General features: G+C 44.9%; 1 protein-coding gene across 2 annotated transcripts; it reads left to right on the forward strand.

Moving 5' to 3' along the window:
* Positions 1–1071: 1071 nt before the first annotated feature.
* On the forward strand, positions 1072–8701 carry BNIP1 (BCL2 interacting protein 1). 2 transcript variants are annotated; one of them, XR_007509665.1, is made up of 7 exons: positions 1072–1179; positions 1313–1405; positions 1632–1723; positions 2195–2296; positions 3033–3151; positions 5258–6877; positions 7482–8701. XR_007509665.1 is itself a non-coding variant. In XM_049829264.1 (6 exons), exons 1-6 carry the CDS (start codon positions 1096–1098, stop codon positions 5452–5454), a joined length of 687 nt encoding a protein of 228 aa, XP_049685221.1. In that variant the 5' UTR covers positions 1072–1095; the 3' UTR covers positions 5455–8701. The 2 variants fall into 2 exon arrangements, 1 of the variants encoding a protein (XP_049685221.1); XM_049829264.1 differs by having other exon boundaries at positions 5258–8701.
* Positions 8702–22855: the final 14154 nt, after the last annotated feature.

Raw genomic sequence — 22855 nt, forward strand, 5'->3', positions numbered from 1 at the left:
CCCTTGATCCCTAGCACTTCTATTCAGATACAAATTCATCAATGTATGCAACATCCTTTGTAATTTAAAATAAAAATTGTGGAGGAAATACCGTCTCGAATCATTGCATGTGTGGAGTGATAGTGAACGGCGTGTGCTCCCTTGAAGTAAATGCCCTCGGTCTCCTGGTATTGTTAGCAACTTTCCTTTGGAAGGGATCCTAGCTAGGTAAGGAAGTAACTTGTTTCCCCCCTGCCCCGGTCAGCCAGCGCTCGTACCAGGAGCTGCTCGGTCAGCATGGTGGGACCATCAGGAGCACCTGGACTGCAACCCACCAGGTCCTTTGACTGGCTTTCTCTAATGGCCATGAAAACGGTCTCCGTCTTCAACACCTACTACCTTTGTCCAAACCTGGTTTGTCAGACAGCACGGTCTGAGGGCAGGAGGGGGAAGACACGACGCCAGGGGAGGAACGAGGAATTTGCGCAAAAAGCAAAAGGGCCGTTGCATTGCCTGCCCTCTCCTCCTTTCAGGGGTACGGAAGGCACCTCCTGTTGTTCGCCCAGCCTGCTGGCGCTGACTCCAGCCCTCCGCCCTGCTGCTGAGGTGTGAAGACCTTGGTGGCCTGGGCCTGTCCACCCAGGAACGTGGGGGGCTCTGCTGGGGGTAGAGCTGTGCAGCCTCGGAGGCCCCTGCAGCCCCGATGTTATCCTTGCTTCTCCTGGGTGCCCCGGTGGGTGCTGCTTTGGGCCCTTTCCTTAGCTCATGAAGGTTGAGGGACCCACCTTAGCCCTCGTCAGCTAACACCCCCCCTTTTCACGCCTTTACGCGGTGTGCGAAGGAACGTTTCGCTACCCGAAGAACTGTAAAACCCCTAACGCTGGCTGCACCGAGGGAAGGCTCTCCGCCTTCTTCGGCCCAGCACCGCTAACCGCGGACCGCAACGGCCGCTTGCCGTCCGCCACCCGCGGCCCCCCCCCTCAGCCGAGCCCCCGGGTCGCTCTCCGGCGCGGGCGGCAGGAGGCCGGGGCCGGCGCCTCCCGCCTCTCTCCCGCGGGGGGGCGCCCGCGGGCCGGGCGGCGGCGGCTCGGCCTTCTCCTGCCCTCCCCTCCCAAGATGGCGGCGGCCGCCGGCGTGCCGGTGCGGGTCTGCCACCAAGAGATCGTCAAGTTCGACCTGGAGATCAAGGCGGCCGTGCAGGTACCGCCGCCCGCCCGCCGCGGCGGGACCCCCCGACAGGGCTGCGGGGCGGCCGCCGACTCCCGCGGGGAGCCCCCCGGGCGGGCCGGCGGTGCCCGCCGCGGGCCGCGCTGACCGGTCCGTTGTCTTCCAGGACATCCGGGACTGCCCGGGGCCGCTCAGCGCCCTCACGGAGCTCAACGCCGCCGTGAAGGAGAAGTTCCGCCACCTCCGCGGCCGCATCCAGGTGAGGCTCCCGGGCGGGGGCCGCTCCGGTGAGCGGCCTTCGCGCCGGGCCGCAGGGGGGCAGCTGGCGTGAGGGGGTGGCGGCGGGGAGCCCCGGCCGTGGGGTGTTTGTTGGTTGATGGGGTCGATCTGCCCTTAATTCACTCCCTGGCCGGGGCTGGGGCCCGCGAGTTGCAGGGGGCAGCAGTTGTTGATCAGCTTTTTCGTGTTTCTGCTTTCTGCCAAAGGAGCTCGAACAGATGGCGAAGGAGCAAGATAAAGAGTCGGAGAAGCAAGCCTTGCTGCGGGAGGTGGAAAACCATAAGAAACAAATGCTCAGGTGGGTTGGGCAGACGGTGCTGTTTACAGGTCCCCCGTAACCAGAGATAATCTGACTTCTGTACAGCATCTCTCGGATTCCGTTTTGCAAATGCGGTCGCTGACATGATGCTGTTTCGCCCGAGACTAAGAGAGGATCAGGGATGGAAAGGGCAGGACTCCCTTCTCCTTGCCTCCCTCCCGGCCTGACTCCTTAACCACGGTCTGTGCCTTTGAGCAGTTGAGCCTGTAAGTAGGTGGCTTGAGCTGCCAGTTTGACAGCTGGCACAGTTCTCTTCTTCCCTTGCTCCATAAACAGTACAGTTAGGAGGAGAAATGAAAGCACAGTATATTGTTATTCTATGGTGTAATATAAAGAAAGTCCACACATGTATTTGGGGTGCTCAGTTACAGTGGTGATTGCTTTGTGAAAATTGTTTTTGCTTGCAAGGTGTTACCGTCACGTTACAACATTCTACTCCTGTGATTTCAGCAATCAGGCGGCTTGGAGAAAGGCAAATCTAGCTTGCAAAATTGCTATCGACAACTCTGAGAAAGATCAACTGCTGCAGGGAAGAGACTCCTTAAGACAAAGGTATTACACCGTCCCACTGTATGATCTGAGATTTAAACAGTATGCTACAGTCACTAGTTTTAAATGGAAGTGATGTAATGTTTTGAAGTTACTTAATTGTATGTGGAACATAGCTTTTCTTTTATGAGTGCCTTTACCTTTAGTGGTGATATAAACTGTTAAGGATTGTGATAATTTCAGGGTTTCTTGGCGTTGGCATATCTAAGCGGAAAAGGGGCTAAGTTAGCCTTCATAATTTTTCTGACTGTCTTTTACATTGATTGCAATCAGGCTTATAAACAAGTAATGGATCATTATGCAAGCTGTTTTCACATGCAGAACGGGATGTAATCTTATGTGATTTCTGTATTGAAAAGTTGGCGTATTTAGTGTCATGAAGCAGCAAATGGGATATTCAGGATAATAAAGTGGTAGTTTTTATCAGTACTTCCATACCAGCTCATGAAGTTGTACAGTCGTGGATGAATAAGTGGTGAAATATGGGCCCCTGTGATATTCTGAGCCACTAGCAGTTGTTTAGGCTCATTACTTTAATATTTTGTGATTTTTTTTTTCTTGTTTAGTGAAGATAATCTGAATTTTTCATGCAGTAGAAACTAGTTGTGTCTTTCGTACATTGCCAGAAATGTTTGGTCCCAAGCTCTATACTAAGGTCCCTGGCTGCAGCATGTTCCCCACAGTACCCAAAGACATAATTTTATCCCTTCCTGCTTCACTTTTTCCCTTTCTTTTTCAGAAAGACTACAAAGGAAAGTCTGGCAGAGAGTGCAAGTAACATCACAGAGAGCCTGATGGGCATTAGCAGGATGATGTCGCAGCAAGTACAGCAGAGTGAGGAGACCGTGCAGACCCTAGGTACAGATGTTATTCGGGGGTTTGGGTATGGATTGGATGATTGAAGCACCTTTTGCCCGTTCTGTTAGGATGGGGAGAGGCGAACTGATGTGGTGTGGAGCATAGTGGAAACCTGCTTTGCTATAGGAGAGCATACTATGGTGCTAATTAAAGGACCGTCCAGCAGAACTCCTCTAATGGTTGCACATAAACAGAAAATAATAATGTACATTGTGTGGAGCTGTTCATTGGAATTTCTGTTTCATGATTATGAAAACAAAAAGGGGGCAGGATGAGGAGCTTTTCTTTTAGTTTCACATAAAAGCAATTGTAAAAGCAATATGAGCTCACACGGTACTAAGAGTGTGTTTCGCGTTACTCTGTGCTACTGTCCTGGCATGCATTTGGTAATAGCAGAGAAAATGAAAGCGTAGGTACAAGTCCATACACAGAGAAAACTTAGTATGGCTGGAAGACTGTTTTCAGCCAGTCTCCAGCTGGGATGACTAAGAGACAAGGAGATCAAGTGACTTGAACCCAAGGTCACTTGCTCTGTCAGCAGCGCATCAGGGACTGTGAAACCAAGATTTCACCCAGTTCTTTGGCTTAGACTCCTAAGACAATAAATCAAGTGACCTGTCAGAACTGGTGATTCATGAAGCATTTAGAAGTTGGATCTGTGTTGCCTGGGCCTCTTACTAGCTGTACTTTTGGGCAGAAGAGAGAACAGTTTTAACGACAAAGATAAATAACACAACTTTTGCCCTCCTTGTTTTCTTCCCCCATCTGAGGATGGCAGCTGGGCACGGTTTGTTCATGCAAAAGTAGCATGTTTCTTGTCCCATTAAAGACAGTTTGGCAGACACTTTTTTACCCTGTTTCTTACTGAACAGCACTTGGAGTTCATCAAGGGAAAAACTATCAAAGGTCATTTACAAAACCCAGCTGCAAATTCTGCATCAGTAGTTAGAATTTCCTTTTTCCTGAGCAAGTCCTTTTCCTAGTATGCAGTGAATATATGCAGCTGTGAAGCAGGGAAACTCTGCTTTGTCATTAGCGATGGGAAACAAGTTTTCTATTTTCACTTGGATGAAAATGCCTCTTTAAGATAGGACGTAATGTTTTGCAAAATACTACAGGCGTATTTCTACTATGCTTGTTTTTGTGAACTGGAAAACATGCTTGGAGCTTGACCTTTCTTTAATCAATCAGTTCAGTATAGAGCGATATACCAGCATAGGTCGTACAGGGTATGCATTCTGTAATATAAGGAAAAGGGAACTCCTGGGCTTTTGCTTTCATTTAGTGAAAGGAGGAAGACTGAGGAGTTTGGGGCATTTGTTTGCTTGCTTCCTTGTTTGTTTTCTCACAGGGAGGGAGAAGTTGAAAGGGACCAATATTCCATCTTGCTGTTTTGGTGTATTCTCAAATTCTGTCTTTAGTTGAGACCAATCAACACATTTTTCCTCTAGTTAATTTTCTCTTTTTTTTTTTATTAGAAAAGAAAAAACCCCAAACCAATTATGTTTGTCAAAAATAACTATTAAAAACTGTTGAAATTGTTTGACCTGAATAATTAAGGATCTCTTACTGCTGCATGCTGCTTTTTCGCTTTCCGCAACCCCATGTGAATCCCACTGATGTACTGCTCTGGCTTGGAGGAACAGTTTCAGTTGTGCAATTAATTTATTCAAATATTGACCTGTCCTGCTGCTGCTAGAACTGATGCTGATAGTGATGGTGACTTCTCTCTCTTAAATTAGTGGTTCTAGCACCATTCTTATGTCACTCTGCTTCCAGCGAGCTCTCAGGTAGCACTGACTTTGTTCATAAAAAATAGGAACTAGATTTTATCTGGTAACCTAAAAATTAAAAATTCAGGAACAGGACGTAGAGCCTTTAAGCCTTATTTTGCTTTGCATTTTTCCTTAGCACATCAGGACTGCTGAGTTGTGAAAGCTTCTGCAAGAACACAGTCTGCCTTTGTCTTACCCATAAGTCAGTCTGACCCAGAAGGGTCTCACGGGCACTATCTGTATTGCCAAATATTGCATGCTTATATCCTTTGTCATGTATTTTTGAAGTGCAACCAGCTGATTTTTTTTTTTTTTTCCCCCTTAATTTCAGCCAATTCTTCACGAACCATCCTGGAAGCAAATGAAGAATTTAAGTCCATGTCTGGGACAATTCAGTTGGGGCGAAAGCTAATAACAAAGTACAATCGCAGGGAACTGACGGACAAGCTGCTAATCTTTCTCGCCCTTGCCTTATTCCTGGCCACAGTACTCTATATTTTGAAAAAAAGACTCTTTCCATTTTTGTAAAATTCCAAAGCTAAACTGAACTATTACAAAAGATCAGAAAGAGATGGCATAATAGGGCTTTTAAATAAAATAATAAAGGGATATTGCAATAGCTGAAAGAGCGTAGAGCAGGCATGACTTCATACTGTCCCCACAGAGCATGCGACCTGCCTAAGAAGAGCTTAAATGAATACAAGTCAGAAAGAATCGGGTAGATCAAGGTGTGGAAAGAAGAAACACCAATTTGCCTGTAGGTTTGGGTAACCAGACAAACACTTGAGGAACTAGGCACCCAAAGGTGCCAGTCTTAGTTTTCAACCTCTCTTCATTTTGCCTTGAAATTAAGCTGTGTCCGTGGCTTGGACTGGAAGCTGCTTTGACATCTGTGTTTAAGGTGCTGAGAGTAAGAGGAAGGATGGAAGAGAGAAACTTGCATACATTCCGTTAATAAACTATTTATTGTATCCATGTAAACTGAGTTTTGTTTAAAAACAAAGTCAAATGGATTGAAAGAGTCTGAATAACTTCCAGTGTAAAAATTCTGCTTAATACTTAACAGCAGTGGTTGTTTATGGATTGTTTTTTCTGGGAGCATAGCACACATGCAGTCTGGCTCTATTCCTCTGGCCTTGGGAGGGCTCTGACAAAAGCAAAAATGGGAGCCCCATTTGTTACTATTAATTCACACAGTAGATTTGAGAATTACGTTGCCAATCTGTTGAAATCAAAAGCCTTTTTGCTCCTTTTCTTTATAAAATTCCACTTAATACTTTATATTTGCAAAATACTGCCAAGTTATACATTTGAAAGTTTTTTTTTGCTCGTACAGTTGATCTTCTCTCAGTAAAATCTTTTACAATTATTACTTTCCCTATCTCTTGTGCTTTAGTAATGGTAGTTGATTTGCTTTAATAACATAAATGCCAACCTGCCACACTCCATATAGTACCTTGAAGTACCAAAAACTGTACTGCAGTGTTCTTAAAACTGATGTTGCCTTCCCCTCTGGAGATTGTTTCATTGCTTCTTCAGAGCTGACTGGTGAAGTTGATGTTCTGTTTAGGAAACTCTCACAGAATGGTTAAATACTGCCTTAATTTAGTGGTTAGAAGTAAACTTTTTAAAAGGCAGTGCATATATCCTAAGAAATATGATGTCAAGCAAAGAGCAGTATGTAAGTTTGTGTGAAATTTGAGGCTAGGTTACCTTTGTAGTTTGTTCTCAATAGTAGTTTGTGGTTTAACCCTAGCCAGCAACTAAGCACCGTGCAGCTGCTTGCTCACACACACCCTGCCGTGGGATGTGGGAGAGAATCAAAAAAAAAAGTAAAAGTTGTAGGTTGAGATAAAGACAGTTCAATAGGACAGAAGGGAAGAAAATAGTAATAATTAGGATGATAATAATAAAATGACTAATAATAAAAGAATTGGAATATACAAAACAAGTGATGCGTAATGGAATTGCTCACCACTTGCTGACCGATGCCCAGTTAGTTCCCGAGCAGCAATCCATCCCCTCCAGGCCAACTCCCCCCAGTTTATATACTTGGCGTGATGTCACACGCTACGGACTATCCCTTTGGCCAGTTTGGGTCAGCTGTCCTGGCTGTGTCCCCTCCCAACTCCTTGTGCCCCTCCAGCCTTCTTGCTGGCTGGGCATGAGAAGCTGAAAGAAAAATCCTTGACTTAGTATAAATGCTACTTAGCAACAACTGAAAACATCATCAGTGTTATCAACATTCTTCTCATACTGAACCCAAAACATAACACTATACCAGCTACTGGGAAGAAAATTAACTCTGCCCCAGCTGAAACCAGGACATACGTTTAGAGAGAAGAGGCGACCAGTCGATTAGCTTGTCATTGTAATATTCATTTACTAGATCGTACCAGTAGTCACCGTTTACCCTTTTTTGGCAGCTGCCACAAGCTTGGTTAAAGACGGAAGTGGCAGTAGATTGTAGTAATCCAAACTGGAGTATGGGACAGCTGAAGGGGTGATTGCGTGGCTATGTGCATAAACAAGAAAAGCTGGAATTTGTAATTGAGTTTAAAATCAAGGGCTCTGCCTAAAGAGTTGATACCTGAGCCTTTCTTCCTGGAGTAGTAACAAGGGATTTGGAAACCTCTGCACTAGGATGGGTACATCCCGCAGAGGGCACTACTGCATGGGAGTGGAGAGCGTTTTCTTGCCCTGGAAGTCCTGTAGTATGCAGACTAGACAGAATGGATGTGGCTTTTTCTGTATGGTTTATTCATCGTATTTCAGTGCAGCCCTCCTAGTAGCCTTCCCTGAGATACAGAATTACACAAAGATTGAAATAAATTGACAATGTGCATGTTCTGGTTTTAAGTAAGAGGGAAATTACTTGGCTTAAAAAAGATATGTTACACAAAGTCAACGCTTATGTGCTTTTTAATAACAATAAAAGCCTTGCTTTGGAGGAAGTCTTCCGATGAGCAGGCTGCTAACCAAGGAGAGCATTGTGTAGTCTGCAAGTTGGGGCCACAATGGAGCAAGTTTCATCCATCCCAGTGATACTGGCTGTTGCATTTCACGCATAGAATCTCTAGCGTCAGGCTCCTGCCCTCTCTGGAGCCCGCTTGTCCCGGTGCCCCCTGCAGAGATGTGTACAAACGTACAAAGGGTGATAAAAGTGTCTCCACCTGTCCCCCAGTCTTGGAAAATACAGCTTTAAATATAAATAATATTTAAGACATGAAGATTATTTAGATTATAAATACATTCAAAGTGAATTGCTGTGCAGCAGTTCCTATTTTCCAAAGCAGCAGTGCAGTGACGGTTTATGCAACTTCAGAACAGTCAATAAAATTCTCTCTTTATGGACTACTTACTGCTCCTGGGACAGATGTAGCAATGTGGGTTTATTTTTTTCAGCCAGCTTGAAAACAGTCTCATCTTTCTGAAACATGGTACCTGCAGGTGGTCAAACACTAGCTGCCTCAGTATTTCCTCCCTCATGTGGATGCAATATAAAAATAGGTTGTTGCTGATCTCTGAGATACGGGGACACTAAGCAGAGGGGAGAGCTCTGCTGCAAGCAGTGATGCAGCGCGACTGTCTGCAGGAAGTTTCACTGGGTTTATCTTTGCGACATGGTCCTGTTGGAACGTAGATCAACCTTTAAAAAAGCAGCAGCTTTCTCACAATGCTGACAATTTCAGTAAAGTTCATTTTAAAGGGGTAATCTTTTGGATGGGGATTGTAATGTAGCAGTTTGGGGGAAAATAAAAGGTCTGTTGCTGAATGGCTTGGTTTTTGCTCTGTTCTCATCTTGTTACTGAAATTTTAGCTTTCAGACCTTGACCTGCTGGAACGCTCTGAGGGCAAAAAATAACTTTTAAGGACCTTCCTTATGACATTTGGTTTCTGTTGCATCTGGATTTCATTAAAAAAAAAATCTAGTTCTTTTGTAAACATACCTGCCTGCTCTGTATAAACTGACTGTCAATTTACAGACCTTGGAGACAAGGGAAATAAGTGAAAAAAGATCAAGGACAACTGGACCTTTTAGGAGAGGGGAAGAGTAGAAATCCTCGCTGGGATGCAATGGGTCGATCTGCAGCAGTTGGTACTTGAACCATTTCCTTCCATAGGCAGCAAGAAAGCATCCAGGCTCCCGATGGGCCACAGACCTGAAAAGAAATGATCAGTAGAAACAGCAAGATAAATGTTATTTCCTCTTTTGGGTAAGAAGGGTGATTTGGTGAAGCACCATCTCTAACACGTGGGGCCACCCACCCCAAGTGGTGCCTCAGTAGACACCCTGGCTTAGTGGTGGGGTGCTGGAGCAGAGCCAGAGCTGGTGGTGGCTGCCTTGGATCCCTCCTGCGCACGGTGGGATGCCTCAATCAGCCCATATGGCCTGCAGCTGGGGATGGCTGAGTGGGTGTGCTCAAACATCCTCCCTCCGGGCTGTAACATGGTGTCTGGCTTGTTCCTCGCCTACAGACCTTGTTCCTGGCTTGAAGGTAGGTCTCTATATCTGACCTTTTGAATAAGTGAGTGGGAACAGTACTGTGGTTGTGCCTGGCTTTTTGTTGTCTGATACTCATGTTTTTTATCCAGGGATTGTGGAAAGTTAGGCCTGTGCAGTTCTGTGTCTATGGGGGGGATTTATATTTGCATTTTCTGCCTTTTGGGCAGCCCACTGTTCTCCATGGCCACCTCTGAATATGAAGGTGGGGTTTGAATCACGCAGGATGGTCTCAGGGTCTTGCTTTTGCTGCATGCCCAAGGTTGTGTTGTTGAAGGGTAAAAACTGGCATCACACCAATTCGTTTCAAAGGGAGTAGTGTTTTCTTAGGTGCTTCACCCTTCATGTTTGCCCTGACGAGCCCAGCAGACCCATCAGGGATGGTGAGAAGAGGATGGTCTCTGCTCCCTCTGCACTTCTGGGCTCAGGCATGAGACCAAGAGCTCCAGGACTGCAGAAGGTGTTTGGGGAGCTTTAGAGGAAGAAAGAAAGAGGGCTCTGGAGAAGCGTTCAGGGCTGTGCCAGAGGGTTCATATGCAAGTAAAAGCAAACAGGAGTGCTCCTGTTGCTACCTGGACCATTCCTCCCCTTGAGGTAGCAGATACCAGATGTGGTCGCTGCAAGCTGGTAGTGGGATTCACTGTAGTAAAACAGCTGCAGTGAAAATCTTTTTACTTCAAAGAATAACACTGCTTTAAAACAAGGAGTGAGGAACTACTATGAGCTTAAAAAGGGCCTGAAATCTCCTTGCCCTGGAGTTCGGGGGCTGAGACAGGCAGCTGGTACCAATCAAGCAGCTGTGGGTTAATGAACTCCTGCTCATCAGCTGAGTGCTGGTTAACTACTTGTGTCCTCCTGGCAAAGGGGACTGAAGCCGTTTAAAGGACATGGGGTGTTTTGCTGTGCAGCTGGAGCCACTTGGGGATGAGGATGGGGCTGTTCTGATGCCTCAGTGGATTTAGAGGTTTAGAACTTGCTGGTTTCTGAGAGTCCCTGTCAGGTCCTGCCTGGGGAGTCCAAACAACTGTGACCGGTTTGCTTTTTCTGAACACCTGGGGAAAAGGGGAAAATGCCTGGAAGGCACCTCTGTGTGTCAGGAGCCAGGCAGCACTGTCGGGTATTTAGCTGTTTTGCTAGCACGTGGTTAGCAGGCTGTGAATGCAGATGTGATACTGGTCTCTCTTCCTATATGGCCATGGTGGAAAGCCTGTGGGCACCAGCAGGCGCCTGCTGAGTATCTGTGTTGCTGTAGCTGGGGTTGTGGGCATCTCCCCAGTACATCCCTGAAGTGTGGAGCATGAAGGTCGCTTCCTAAGCGTTTAGTTAGATGTATGTTGTCAAGGAAAGTCACCTTTTAGTGTTTGCAATAAAACACAGATCTTAGGGAAGGAATTGGAAATAGTTTTAACATATGGCGTAACTGTGTTGAAAAAAAAAAAAAAAGATTTTATTTGACTTAATTATTTTGTTATTGATTATAGTGTCAGCAAATACAGAAATATTACAGGATAAGTCTCTGTGGGAAAATAAATGAAAAGTGTAATATTTGCACCCCCACCCCTCTGTAAGAATTGAGGGGAAATTAAGTCTGTATTTGAAGTTCTGCTTTTGAAATGCTTTCCACATAACTGGCTTTACCAAAATGGAAGGGTGAATTCATAGCTTGGAAGTTTCTAAAAATGTCTCTGCCAAATGTGTGCGGCTGCTATCACATGCCAAGTGGTCCAGAGCAAGCCAGGCAAGTCAGGCTGGAATCTTTGGGGACTGAGAATATCCAGGGGGCATGTGCATACTTGTCTGCAAATATGTGGGGCTTTTCTTTGGGGGGGGGAGTGGAAATCAGATTACTCTTGCCTTGCCTTCCTATTTGTAATGGTGTGTTTCCACCAGAAAAGAAATCTTAAGCAAGTATTTTGGCAAGATGTGGTGTCTGTACGTTGCTGCGAAGTGCACCAAGCCCTTCATGTAATTGGTGCTTGAGTGCTTGCTGTGTTTCTGTCCCTTAAAGGTGAGATAAGTGTTCTCCAAATAGGCAGCAGGTGCTGTGTACCACAACCAAACGCACTCAGCGATGCCAGAGCAGAGTGGCAGCCACAGTATGGACCAGTCCTGATGCTCTGCGGTGTAAATGCCAAGTATCCCCCAATGAGTTTTTTTCCTGATTGCTGAGAGATTGATGCAGTTCTTTCTCTGAGGGTAGTCAGTGAGAACAGGAACCTTGCTTCAAAATTTAGCCCTTTTAATAGGGCTGGAAGTTTTGCCTGCTGTTGTTCAGTTTCCCTGGTTATCCATGTTTCTCAGCATCGCGCACCAGTTGAGGTTGGCAGGGACCTCTGGCAGTCATCTGGTCCAAGCCCCTGCTCACGCAGGGCCACCTAGAGCTGTTGTCCAGGACTGTCCAGACGGCTTTTGAGTATCTCCAAGGATGGAGACTCCACAACCTCCCTGGGCAGCCTGCTCCAGTGCGCAGTCACCCTCACAGTAAAACCATGTTTCCTGATGTTCAGAGGGAACCTACTGTGTTTCAGTTTGTGCCCATTGCCTCTGGTCCTGTCACGGGGTGCCACTGGGAAGAGCCTGGCTCCCTCCTCTGTGCACCCTCCCTTCGGGTATTTCTAGAGATGGCTAAGATCCTCTTCCCCTTGGTAAGAAGCCTTCTCTTCTCTGGGCTGAACAGCCTCAGCTCTCTTGGCCCCCATTCAGTCCTTATTTGTACTTTTAAGTATGGTACTTTTACATTAGTTGAGAAACTATTTCAACTTGAAAGAAGTGGAAAGAGCTTGTATTCATACTTTAAATTTTAGTCCAACATTTTGGTTCTCTCTTCCAGTGCATCAGTTGATGATATAATTGAATATTTCTCAATCATGTACATCTTTAGGTAGGCTTGTTAGGGAATAATGGGATCAGCTGATGATGCTGATGTAATCTTTCCCAGATTTGGTGGCTGCAGGATTTGTCACTTATCTATAAAGAAACACGAAGGTTAATTGAACCTAAAAAGTTCGCAGGTGGAGAAGTCAGATTTCTCATCTTTCTCTGTGTACTGCATTGCTTAAAGCTTGGTAGGGAAAAAGAAAAAAAAAATAAAATGCCAGCACTTTCTGCAAACAAATCTCAAATCACATCATTTAAATTGATGTTGTGTAAGTAGTATAACTAGCTACTGTGGTATCTGGAGCAGTAATCGTCTTTATCTTTCCAGTTGCCTAGTGTACTGTGAATGTCCATGCTCACATCAAATATTCACTGAATAAACACTTCCCAAGCTGCCAGTCAAGCAGGGATGACCCATTCCTGAAAACTGATGTTCTCCTGGTTGCAGTCTGTGCTGGGATCTTTGACTCCATGGCCTAATTGCAACTGGGAGTCTCATAACCAGTTATTACTCTATCTGCTATCTCTGCATCTGTCCCATTGCACTGTTGGGTTTTCAGCTGTATAAAATGCATCCAAGGCTCTTGCATCATCCTACCACTATCTAAAGCTGTTTGTGGACTGGCTTAATGTGGGTGTCTGTCCCTGTAGCTGACTGAGGACTTGTCTAGGCTGAGACTGTTACACTGATTAAATTAAATATTATTATCTGCTTGCTTGTATCAAATGGTAGGAACAGGGTCTGGGCTGTTCTGTGCAACAAGGCAAATGACAGTGCCACTGAGCTGAGAATTTAGTTTTCTCACAAAGTCTTCCATTGCGTGTTCCTGTGCCAGTTTTGTTGAGTGATGCATCAAGAGAGATGCTGTGGATGTGCTGGTGCTCTGTAACTCTGCGTTTAAGAACTGATCCTCTTCCACATGATCAGACAACTACAGCCTGAGGAAGGGACTGGGAATCTTTATTGACTTAATTGGGTTCAGGGCCTGGCCTTTCATGTGGCGTACACCGAATTCTCCATTCAAGTTAGTAGAGACACGGCACGTGTGGTTAATATTGAAGTCTTTTACTGTCTGTAATTGTTCACACTTCTGCAAAGTCACTGGGAAATGTTACCTTGTTGTGTCCATGAGTCTCCGTGTAAGTGCACTTGGTTAAGGGCAGTGAAGCCAGCACTGATTTCCCAGACTAAAGTCCCTTCTCTGTGCTTTGGGCTGGGGCTGCTGGTCCTACCAGCACGAGCAATACGGGGAATAAACTCCCAGCTTCTGGCACCATGTGATCGTGAAAAGTATCAAATTCTACACAAGCAGATATATGGTCTTCACAGCAGCAAGCAAACACATTAAATGTGAACCCTATGGAATTCTTCGTAGAGAAAGCAGCTTTTAATTTTATTTGCCTCTGGTTTGGGCTGTGCTTTTAATGTCATGATATAAGCCAATCACGTAAGTGTTGAGCACCTAAATCATAACCTTGGAGCGTTAGCGATTTGCCAATTTCTCTTTGCCTGGCTACATCCTCACCCTCTGACCGTTCCCACTTGCTCCGTGTGAGCAGGAAGGGCTCGGCCTGGCCTTCCTGGGCTTGTGTGGCGTTGAGGAAAACGGCACGGTTCCAGCATGGACCTTGGGTACTACTGTAAAGCAAGAGCTGCGGTAATCGTGGCTGTGCATCTACCTCGGGGTGATGTCTTGGGTGCCAAAATGCTGGATGATCGCGAGGCTCATGCAGCCATGCAAAGTCATTAAAAATAACTTGGTAAGAGTTGTGAGAAGCAAATCTGGTGAAGGTCTCTCCCTGGGGTGCTGTGACATCTCGACATACCTTAGACCGCCGCAGTCTCTCGCTTCCACTTGGGCTTCCTTTTATTTTTAACCTCACAACGTGAGACCGATCAGATGTTATCGCTCCTGACCCTTGTCTCCTGCTGCAACATCAGAGCTGACTGGCGTATCCCACTTATCTCCTGCTTTTAGAGGCTGCCAGGCAGGGTCGGAGGCTGCGCCGCGGCGCTGCGGAGCGCTTTGCCCTGCAGTTGGTGTCGGTGGCTGCATGAAAGGAAAATGCCACTCGGCTGCTCCGAGCCTGGCCTGGTGATAATGCTGCGTGCGTCCCTCTGGTCCTGCGATAAGCGCCCAAAGGGCAGGCAGGGAGAACGTCTCCTCAGGGATCAGCACACACCAGGCCCTATAGATAGAACCACATATATATAGAACAACATGAAAGCTTTTTGCTTTCTTCTTTTCAACAGCGTGATGGCGAAGTATCCCATCCAGGGACGCTTTCGGACCTGACCCCTCCAGGGGTCTGGTCTCATTGTACCCCCAAGTTCTTCAGTTTGCATCATCCCAACAGGAATGGCGATTTGAAACCAAAACCCACACGGGCTGCAAAGTGTTATTTCGTAGTCCTGATAAATGCACAAAGACTGGAGAGGGGTGGGTCAGTTTCCCTTTATCTTCAAAATGGACAGCGGGACAAAATTTTTCTGTTTGGGTTATTGGCTTTTCATAGGTGTCACCCAAGTACCAAACGGCTATTGCTGCTGCTGATGGGAGATAACTCTGTCAGTGGCATCTAGGTGCTGACAATATGGCTAGCTAGTCCAAAACAAAGATAAGATTTTTCTATATGGAGTAAGTCTATTGATCCAGGGGCCTCCTGTCCTGTGTCTGATATTAGCAAATACTTTGTTTCCAAGAGAAGCAAGCCTTCCCCTGTTCTGCATATTCTTATATCTTGTGTGTATATATATAAAAATGATCTATTGTATTTATATAAATGGTGTATATTTTGGATTAAACAATGAAGAATTCCTCTCTGAGCCATCTTCTTAAAAGCATGCTGCTTTTGCTTCTTTTCATTTGGATATAAAATTTCAAATGCTGCTAAGGATCATAATGTTATTCCAATTTGTTTAAATGTCAGAGATGATATTTGAAAATAGCTGAAGCAAAAATGCAAATAGCTTAATGCCAGTGACTCCCAGCTTTCACTGACTAGTTTGTGCCAGTAATCCGTCTGCTTATTCAAAGCCAACCAGCCAAAAAAAAGGGGGAGAAAAAAAAAAAGAAAAAAACCACAATTCTCTTTATCTTCAGATTTGCTTAAAATAGTTTTGTCTTTGCACCAGTATCTTTCGTAATTGCACACTTTGACCCAAACTTAGTTCCCGACCTTTCACAGACTTAATGGTAAATAACTTTGTAGACAATAGGGTAATAGTCATGCTGAAAGACAGCAAGTGGGAATTTACATTCTCATTACTGCAAGTTAATTAATTTCCACAGAGATGTGGGTGGATGTTTAGGTTTGCAGATTTCAGTAAGAGCTTCTTCTGGTCTTACCACCTTGTCAAAAAGGCATTATATTATGTTTCCGTTGGAGGATTCCAGAAAAGATAGCAAGCTTTGGGAGAGAAATTGCCAGTTAGGAAAGCATAATGCCTGGAACCACAAGCAGTAAATATAGACTACTCCTCTCCAAAAGAAAAAACTTTTATGTACAGTACTAAACTTTAGATGCAGCCTTTGCTTCTGCCTCTGCAAGGGGGGAGTGGCAGGAGAGCCATTTTTGTGGATTAAAGCCAAAAGATGTTAGCGGTCCTTTCTGCACTCACCCACAATGCCTAAGGCACTGGATTTAGTAGTAATAACCATACATGTATTGTTAATTAACATATATGACTCTTATTCCTGTGAGGTACCTTGTCCGTGACCCCATGGGAGAAAAAGTTTCCCCGGGTGAACAGAGCCGCGGGGTCCCTTGTAGGGTCCAGGCACAGCTCAGAGGCACTGCGGCTTCTCCAGAAACGTGTTCATCAGCCCCAGACGCTGCTGGTGACAAATGACATTTTCTTTGCCTTTGTACACTAGGGCGTAAGATGTGACGTTTACATTCAAGATCAATTATTTTTAACTGAAGAATGATAGCTCTGCGTCTAAATTATCTCAGGGCTTAATTCACATCAGTTAAACCTTTTCAAAGGCTTATTAAAATTCCTTAAGTGTGTCCGACTTATCAGCAGTTGAGTGTCAATGGCATTATACAAATGTTGCTATTGGAAATAACTGTTAAGTATTGTTTGACTATATTATTCTCGTATATATATATTACGCCTGTGACTATTAATACTACTTAGTACTTACATGACTCCTTTCATCTGGCGATCATAAGGCATTGCCCAGGGAAGCAAGTACCGTTCTTCCCCTTCTAAATATGGGAAAACTGTCGCATCCAGCCACCGTGTCTCATACTTGAGTTTAACATCTTCCACTGAATCCTGCCAGGCCTGGCTTTTGGTCTGCCCTGTCAGTTTTTAACAGGACTTCATTTATTTGTGCTGCTGTAGCACGTAAACCTTACACCCTGTCACTCGGGCAGTGCTGTCTTCTGTGTAGGCAGAGGGCAGCGGTGATGCTGAAAAGTGGATAGATTGATCTATAGATCAGTATAGACTGATAGATGTGAGGCAGGGAGGAGGTGATACTGGGCTGTGCAGAAGACGGTGGCAGCGGTTGCTGAACTGTTGCGGATCGAAGGAAAGCTTGAGAGGAGCGAGGAAGGGGTTTTGGAGGGGAGAGGGCTTTGTGGCTCTTCCTGATGAGTGTCCTCACACTGGCAGGAAATCTGGGAAAATCGGATCACAGAGTCTGGAAGTAACATCTTGATGCTGTGGGAGAGGATGAAAAGGGGAGGGACAGCCCCTGAAGGGCCGTGAATGCCACTAGCTCACATTCCCCGGCAATGGTGAGGGAGGAAAAATCCTGGTTGTGGAATAAAGGTGTTGCCTGTCCTGGCATCCGATACAGCTGTGGGAAGTTGGGACGGGGTTGTGGATGTGCAACTGTGTATGAATATCCAGTCAGAAACACTTGGGATTAGTTTGCAAGCGTTCTTACACATTTTTTTCTTTCTTTTTTTTTTTTTCCTCCCCTGCAGCGTAAATAAATAGTTCCTACCCATCCTAGGCAGTGGTGGGGGTTTAAGTTTTAAACACAGTTGGATTTACTTCCAAGTAAGGTTCTGTATGGAGAATGCATTTTGACAAACTCATCGTTTATTCCAGAAACCACTAGGTAGCACTGTGAAATAAAGTTCTGCCAAGCCCCGCACCGTTTCACCACTTCCCTACCCAGCTGGCCTCCGCAGAACCAAGACAGTGCAAATTCCGGCATGTTGGGGCTCAATGTGCGTAAAGGTAGCAAGGGGAGTTTTAAAACTTTCTTCAGTACTGGGTCCACAGTCACGCGTGGGAGAAACCAGCCGTGATGTAAATGTCACTATATATGCTTTTTAGATGTTTGGGGCACTATTCGGCAAAATACTCCAGCGTGTACCTACCCTAGGTGTGTGAGCTGCCTGCTTGTGCTGATGAAGCAGACCAGAGGCTCACACAGATGAAAGCCCCAGTTTGGAAGCAGAAATACATGTTATGTTTTATTCTGCTTATAAGTGGCTGTTAACACCAAAACTCTGCAAAACAGATGCTGCAGACATTTCTAAAATTAATCTTTGTGCTTTGATGGCGACAGCTGCATGTGATAGCGGAGATGTACTGTACTCAGATTTATTGCACATTATTCTCATAATAAGCATTTTGCTCTTGCAACAAGTCTCTTTATTGGAATATAATTTTCTAATTTTTATAGAGAAATTATGAACAGGGCTCAATATATTAATTTTCAGTTTGATACTCCATTATTTTCAGTTAAACTCTGAGTTTCTTCTCTCTCAATAGCATTTATTAATTCCTATGAGATCCATTATACTTCTAATTTTCACTGGAATACACTGCAAAGGAAAATACATTGTCTTGATTTAATATGTTAAGTGTTATTCTTCCAAAGGAATGGAGTCAGGTAAAAATGACATTTTGATTATTAACTTCTTTTTATTAAAATGCCTTTAGTTAGATCAGAGAAATACTTTGGTTTATTAATCCCAAAATTACTCTAAAAATAATATTGGCAAGTCATCTATTTTAACTTTTGAGCTTCAACAAATTAGTAAGTTAACATTCTGCATTTTGCTGAACTCGACTCCATATAGTCAACTGTATAACAGCGTAACTGTAGAGCAGCTCATGCACATTTATATTTAAATACCCAGCAGCTAACTGTAACGTGTGTGACTGCAACAGCACCATATCACTGCTTTTTAAAATTAGACCTTGCTCTGGCTGCTGCAGGGAGAGGAGACATGATAAAGGGATTGAGCATCACGCTCTGCAATAACTGCTGGGCTTAAACGCTCGAGTTACAGAAACCCTGAGCCGCCACCGCTGCCGGAAAGGTCCGCGTGGTCCCTGGCTTCAGGGATTACAGTGTGCACGCTGGTCATCGTCAAACGCTTTGGAGACCTTCAGCATCAGCATTAGCTGAGGAGCTGGAAATTAGGACAAGGAGATTCTTTTTACAGTTCTGCTATGGCTGTACCTAATGTAATGGGGTTTCTATCTGCAAAAATCAGGCAATTGCATCAGATGATTCCTGTAGGTCCCTTCCAACTGAACTATTCTATTCTAAAATAATTATGTTCACAAAAGCATTTTCTGAGTTGGGTATAATTTACAACTGTCAGGGAAATACATGGAAAGTGCCGACCAAAAAGGGCAAAGTGTTTGTACTAAAGGCTATCTCTCATCTTGCACAAGCCAGAAACACCCCAATTTAAGCTGAAGTAAACGTCCTTATTTTGCCCTGACAAGGGCTTGAATTGCTTGATGTTTTCACCTTTTTATGGGTTTGGCCACCCTGGCTTACAGCAAAATAACATTGTGGCATCACCTGTTGTTCTAACCGTGTCTGTTAACGCTTGCTGGGCGGTTGCTTTACCTTATCTGGTTACTTCTGCAACATCTGCAAGCCAGTTATGTGGTATTTTCATCCCCCTGAGGATTTATGGTGACCTCTTGGGGACCTTAATCATTGGATCAATACACTTCTGGCACCTGTAGATCAACATAAACTTGACCCTTGGTCTTGACAAATCTATCACCACGATGCCCTTTTTTTTTTTTTTTTTTTTTTTGAAAGCATCCCCATCACGAGGAGCGGAGGGGGTTTGGGCTGGACGGAAACAGTGATGGTGGCAGGGCAGAGCCCCGTCCGTCTCAAGGTCAAAAGTCAAAATGATAAAGGAAGCGCCCGCCTGCGGTACCTGGGTGGGAGCGCTGGGAGAACGGGGCAGTGGCTCAGGGAAAGGTCCCTCCAGGCTTTTGGGGTACAGCCAGGTCCCCAGCAGGACCAGCAGCTTGCTGAGATGCTGGCCCTGTGGGTGAACCTGATGTCTAGGGGAAGAGCTCCGTAAAATGCCGTATTCGGTGAAAGCGCTGTTCCCTTCCTTGGGGACTCCTGATAAGACAAGATCTGCTACTTTAAAAAGCTGCTGGTTGCGCTCATCCTATCTTTAGCTCAGGTCATCAGAAAGCGTTTTCTCTTTTGAAAAGTCAGTTCCTCTCTGTGCAAAGGCTCTCCCGCACTCACCCCCCACCCCATCCATTTTTCCATCCAAGCACTCCGAAGCAGGGATTTCTGCCCGTGTCTTTGCAGCCTCCCTGCATTCAGTGGGTGATGGAGGACCCTTGTTCCTCACTCTCCGCCTCTGTAATGCGACACATGAGGTTAAATGACCGTCTCGAGATTTTGCATCAAATGAATGCCAGAGTTACAATTAAAATAGTGTCTTCCCAATGTCAAGATTTCACCAACTCTGAGTTTACTGAAGAAAACAAAGCATCAAGCAGTGCATTCTGCAGCAATAACAAGCATAGGTAAAGACCACTCTGCAGAATTGTAATTACAGCAAGGCTGTATTTTCACAGACTGATTTTTATTATATTTTGTCCCAAAAATCTTTTCCACAAAATGACAGTGACTCAAAAATTCCCAAGTCATCAGTTCTGTTTTGAAAAAAAAAATAAAAATACGGATTGAAGTTCTATGGCCTACATTGCTTTTCTCAACTGATTTTGAACCTCCTCTAAATATTTTCATTTTCCCTCAGAAGGTGGGTAGGATGCTGCCATCCTGTCGATAAAACAGGAATGGTCTCAAAGGAAACTTTTGATTTTAAAGCATCTGACTACTGCATGTTGAAGGGGATGATGCTCTTCAACTGGCACACACCAAAATCTGCAAAATTTCTGTTATGTTATTTCACCTAAAAAATAAACCAAGATGGTGTAAGCGGGAGCTAATTGCTTGAATGGCCGCTCCAGTCCCAGGCACCTGTACCTCGGTCTAAACTTGACTCCTGTCATTTATGCTCCCTCAGCATGTCATGTTGACTTTTGGATGAAAGGACTGAGTAGGGCTAATGAGTCCCAATGTCTTGATTTCAGCTGCAGTTGGGAACAGCTGCATTAAGGAAAGGAACCTGCCCAGAAAATGAAAGGAATGGCCAGCTGGGAGGCAGCGGGGGGAGGAGGAGAAGAACATAACCAGGAGACGTTGCCTTCTGCTCTCCAGTTAATCAGGGTCTCTGTCTTTCAAGACAAATCTTGGAGGGCTGATTTGGCTTTCCTGGGAAAGGATCTTTAATTTTGCACTTGTAGTAAGGGTGCATTTTACTACTGGGAGCCCTCTGTATTCTGTTTTGGTTATACACTGAGGTTTGAATGGATCTACCCCCAAAATATCTTGCAACACAAGCTGAACATAGACTTATTTACTTTCACCAGAAGAGCATCCTGTGTCACCAGAACTGAGATCATGGCTTCTCTGTGCTGTAAAGGGCCTTGCACTCAAGTTCAGGTTTGAATTACATGACGTTTAGAAGCACGTTTGTATCCAGCCTTTGCTTTGGGAGCCCACTTGTTCCATCTAAAGGTTTTTAAGGCCAAAAGGGACAAGTAAGGTGATCTAGCCTGGTATCTTCTATGATATAATCCAAAGTGTTTTCCTCTTTATGACTTCTTACCCCTTCTCTGTTTGAGTAGATAAAATAGCAGCATGGTACCTGCTATCCAATATAGCTATCCTTGCAATGAACCTTGTGTAACTCCTGCCATGACCAAGAAGTTAGCAAGTCAAATGCATAGGAGAGCAAATTTCTGTATCATAGTAATGATGGGTGTATGCATTTGCTAAGCGTAAGTAGGTGGAGTCGGGGTAAAACTGAAGTTCCTGTACACCAGGGATCCAAAGCACTAAATTGTCATCTTCTAGGGAAAAATAAGGGAAGCTCTGGGTGTGTAAAAGGAAAACCACTTCCATTTCCCCAGTGACTTTTATGGGATTTAAAATAAGATTCACATCTGAAATGGATTCTTTTATTCAGAAATCTTCACCAGGGCTCAGCCATTGGTGCAGGAGCTTTGATGTGACACTTTGGGGTTTCACCTCTAACACTCCCTCATCTTCTAAGTAACTTGAGTTAAATCCCTGTTTCTGGATGTATCGTTTCACTGACGTGTGAAATGGTGGTCCCAGTAGCTTGTAGGGATGGTAGCGCTCAGGTAAGTAACACTTGTGTGTGTGGTGCTTTGAAAAGCTAATCTGAAAGAACTGAAGAAGTGTAGTTCATTATTATTTTCTAATAGGACCTAAAATAGGTATTTGGTGGCTGTAGCCATCAGGTGTTGCGCATGCCCCCCGATCCCCCAGCGCAGGACGGGTTACTGCCGCACAGGTTGATTTCAGCATGTGTAATCTGGACACACACTGCCAAAAGCCATCCGTCATCTCCTGTTGTGACCTTGCACCACCTGTCTGTCCCATGCAAGGCCAGCAATTAAAATGTAAGGTAATGAAGACAGCAAGGCATGAAAGGACTTTTCACTAGCTGATCAAAGGGGTAGAGCACAGTGTTTTCACAACCAGAATATTGAGACCAATAGGACTGGAAATGTGGTTAGAAAAGAAAGAAAAGCAAAGAGGGTATTTGGAAATTAACCTACAACTGTCCCTGTAATTCCAGAGTGCTGCACTAGGGGTGATTCTCTTGTGTGCTCTTACTTTTCATTTTTGGTGGGGAAAAATGTCAAGTATTTACTTTCATCTTGTTACAGGGGAAATAATTTACGTGTATAAAAATGAAATGCTGTAATGTTATTGCCGAGGAATGAACAGGGAAATTTGGTTTCCAGTTCTAGTGCCTTGTTGTGTAAGAAATTGTTTAGGCTTAAATTCTCAAGGTGAAATACTGGTGGGCTCTAAATTGATGTCTAACCAGACAAATGTAGTCACCTCAGGCCTGGTCCTCAGAGGTGCCGATGACCAGCAGCTCTCACAGATTATTTTTTTTGTGTGTGTGTGTTCGTGTGCCTCTAAAAGGAGAAATTAGCCTGAGGTCCCAGACGGGCATGCTGGATGCCTGTGAGTGTTGGATGAGAGATATGGCAGAACGCCTCTTTTTATAGCAGCAATTCTGCTTTCATGTCTTCAGAACTAGGGTTAAGTAAAGCAATTTTTTTGGCATTGCTTGAAAAGGGCCGTCTATAAGATCCCAGTGAGGAACCTGCATTCTGAGCATGACTGTATGCGTGGCATCTCTGTATGTTTGGTGGCTACAGGATGGGAACTCTTGCAACACCCACTGAGG

The sequence above is a fragment of the Accipiter gentilis genome, chromosome 26 (assembly GCF_929443795.1).
Source record: "Accipiter gentilis chromosome 26, bAccGen1.1, whole genome shotgun sequence".
Lineage (NCBI taxonomy): Eukaryota > Metazoa > Chordata > Aves > Accipitriformes > Accipitridae > Astur > Astur gentilis.

Excerpts from the sequence above, each read along its gene's own strand:
- BNIP1 (XM_049829264.1), top strand. The coding sequence starts at position 1,096 with ATGGCGGCGGCCGCCGGCGTGCCGGTGCGGGTCTGCCACCAAGAGATC. Across the intron at positions 1,406-1,631 it reads ACCTCCGCGGCCGCATCCAG|GAGCTCGAACAGATGGCGAA; the intron begins GTGAGGCTCCCG and ends TTTCTGCCAAAG. Across the intron at positions 2,297-3,032 it reads AGAGACTCCTTAAGACAAAG|AAAGACTACAAAGGAAAGTC; the intron begins GTATTACACCGT and ends TTTCTTTTTCAG.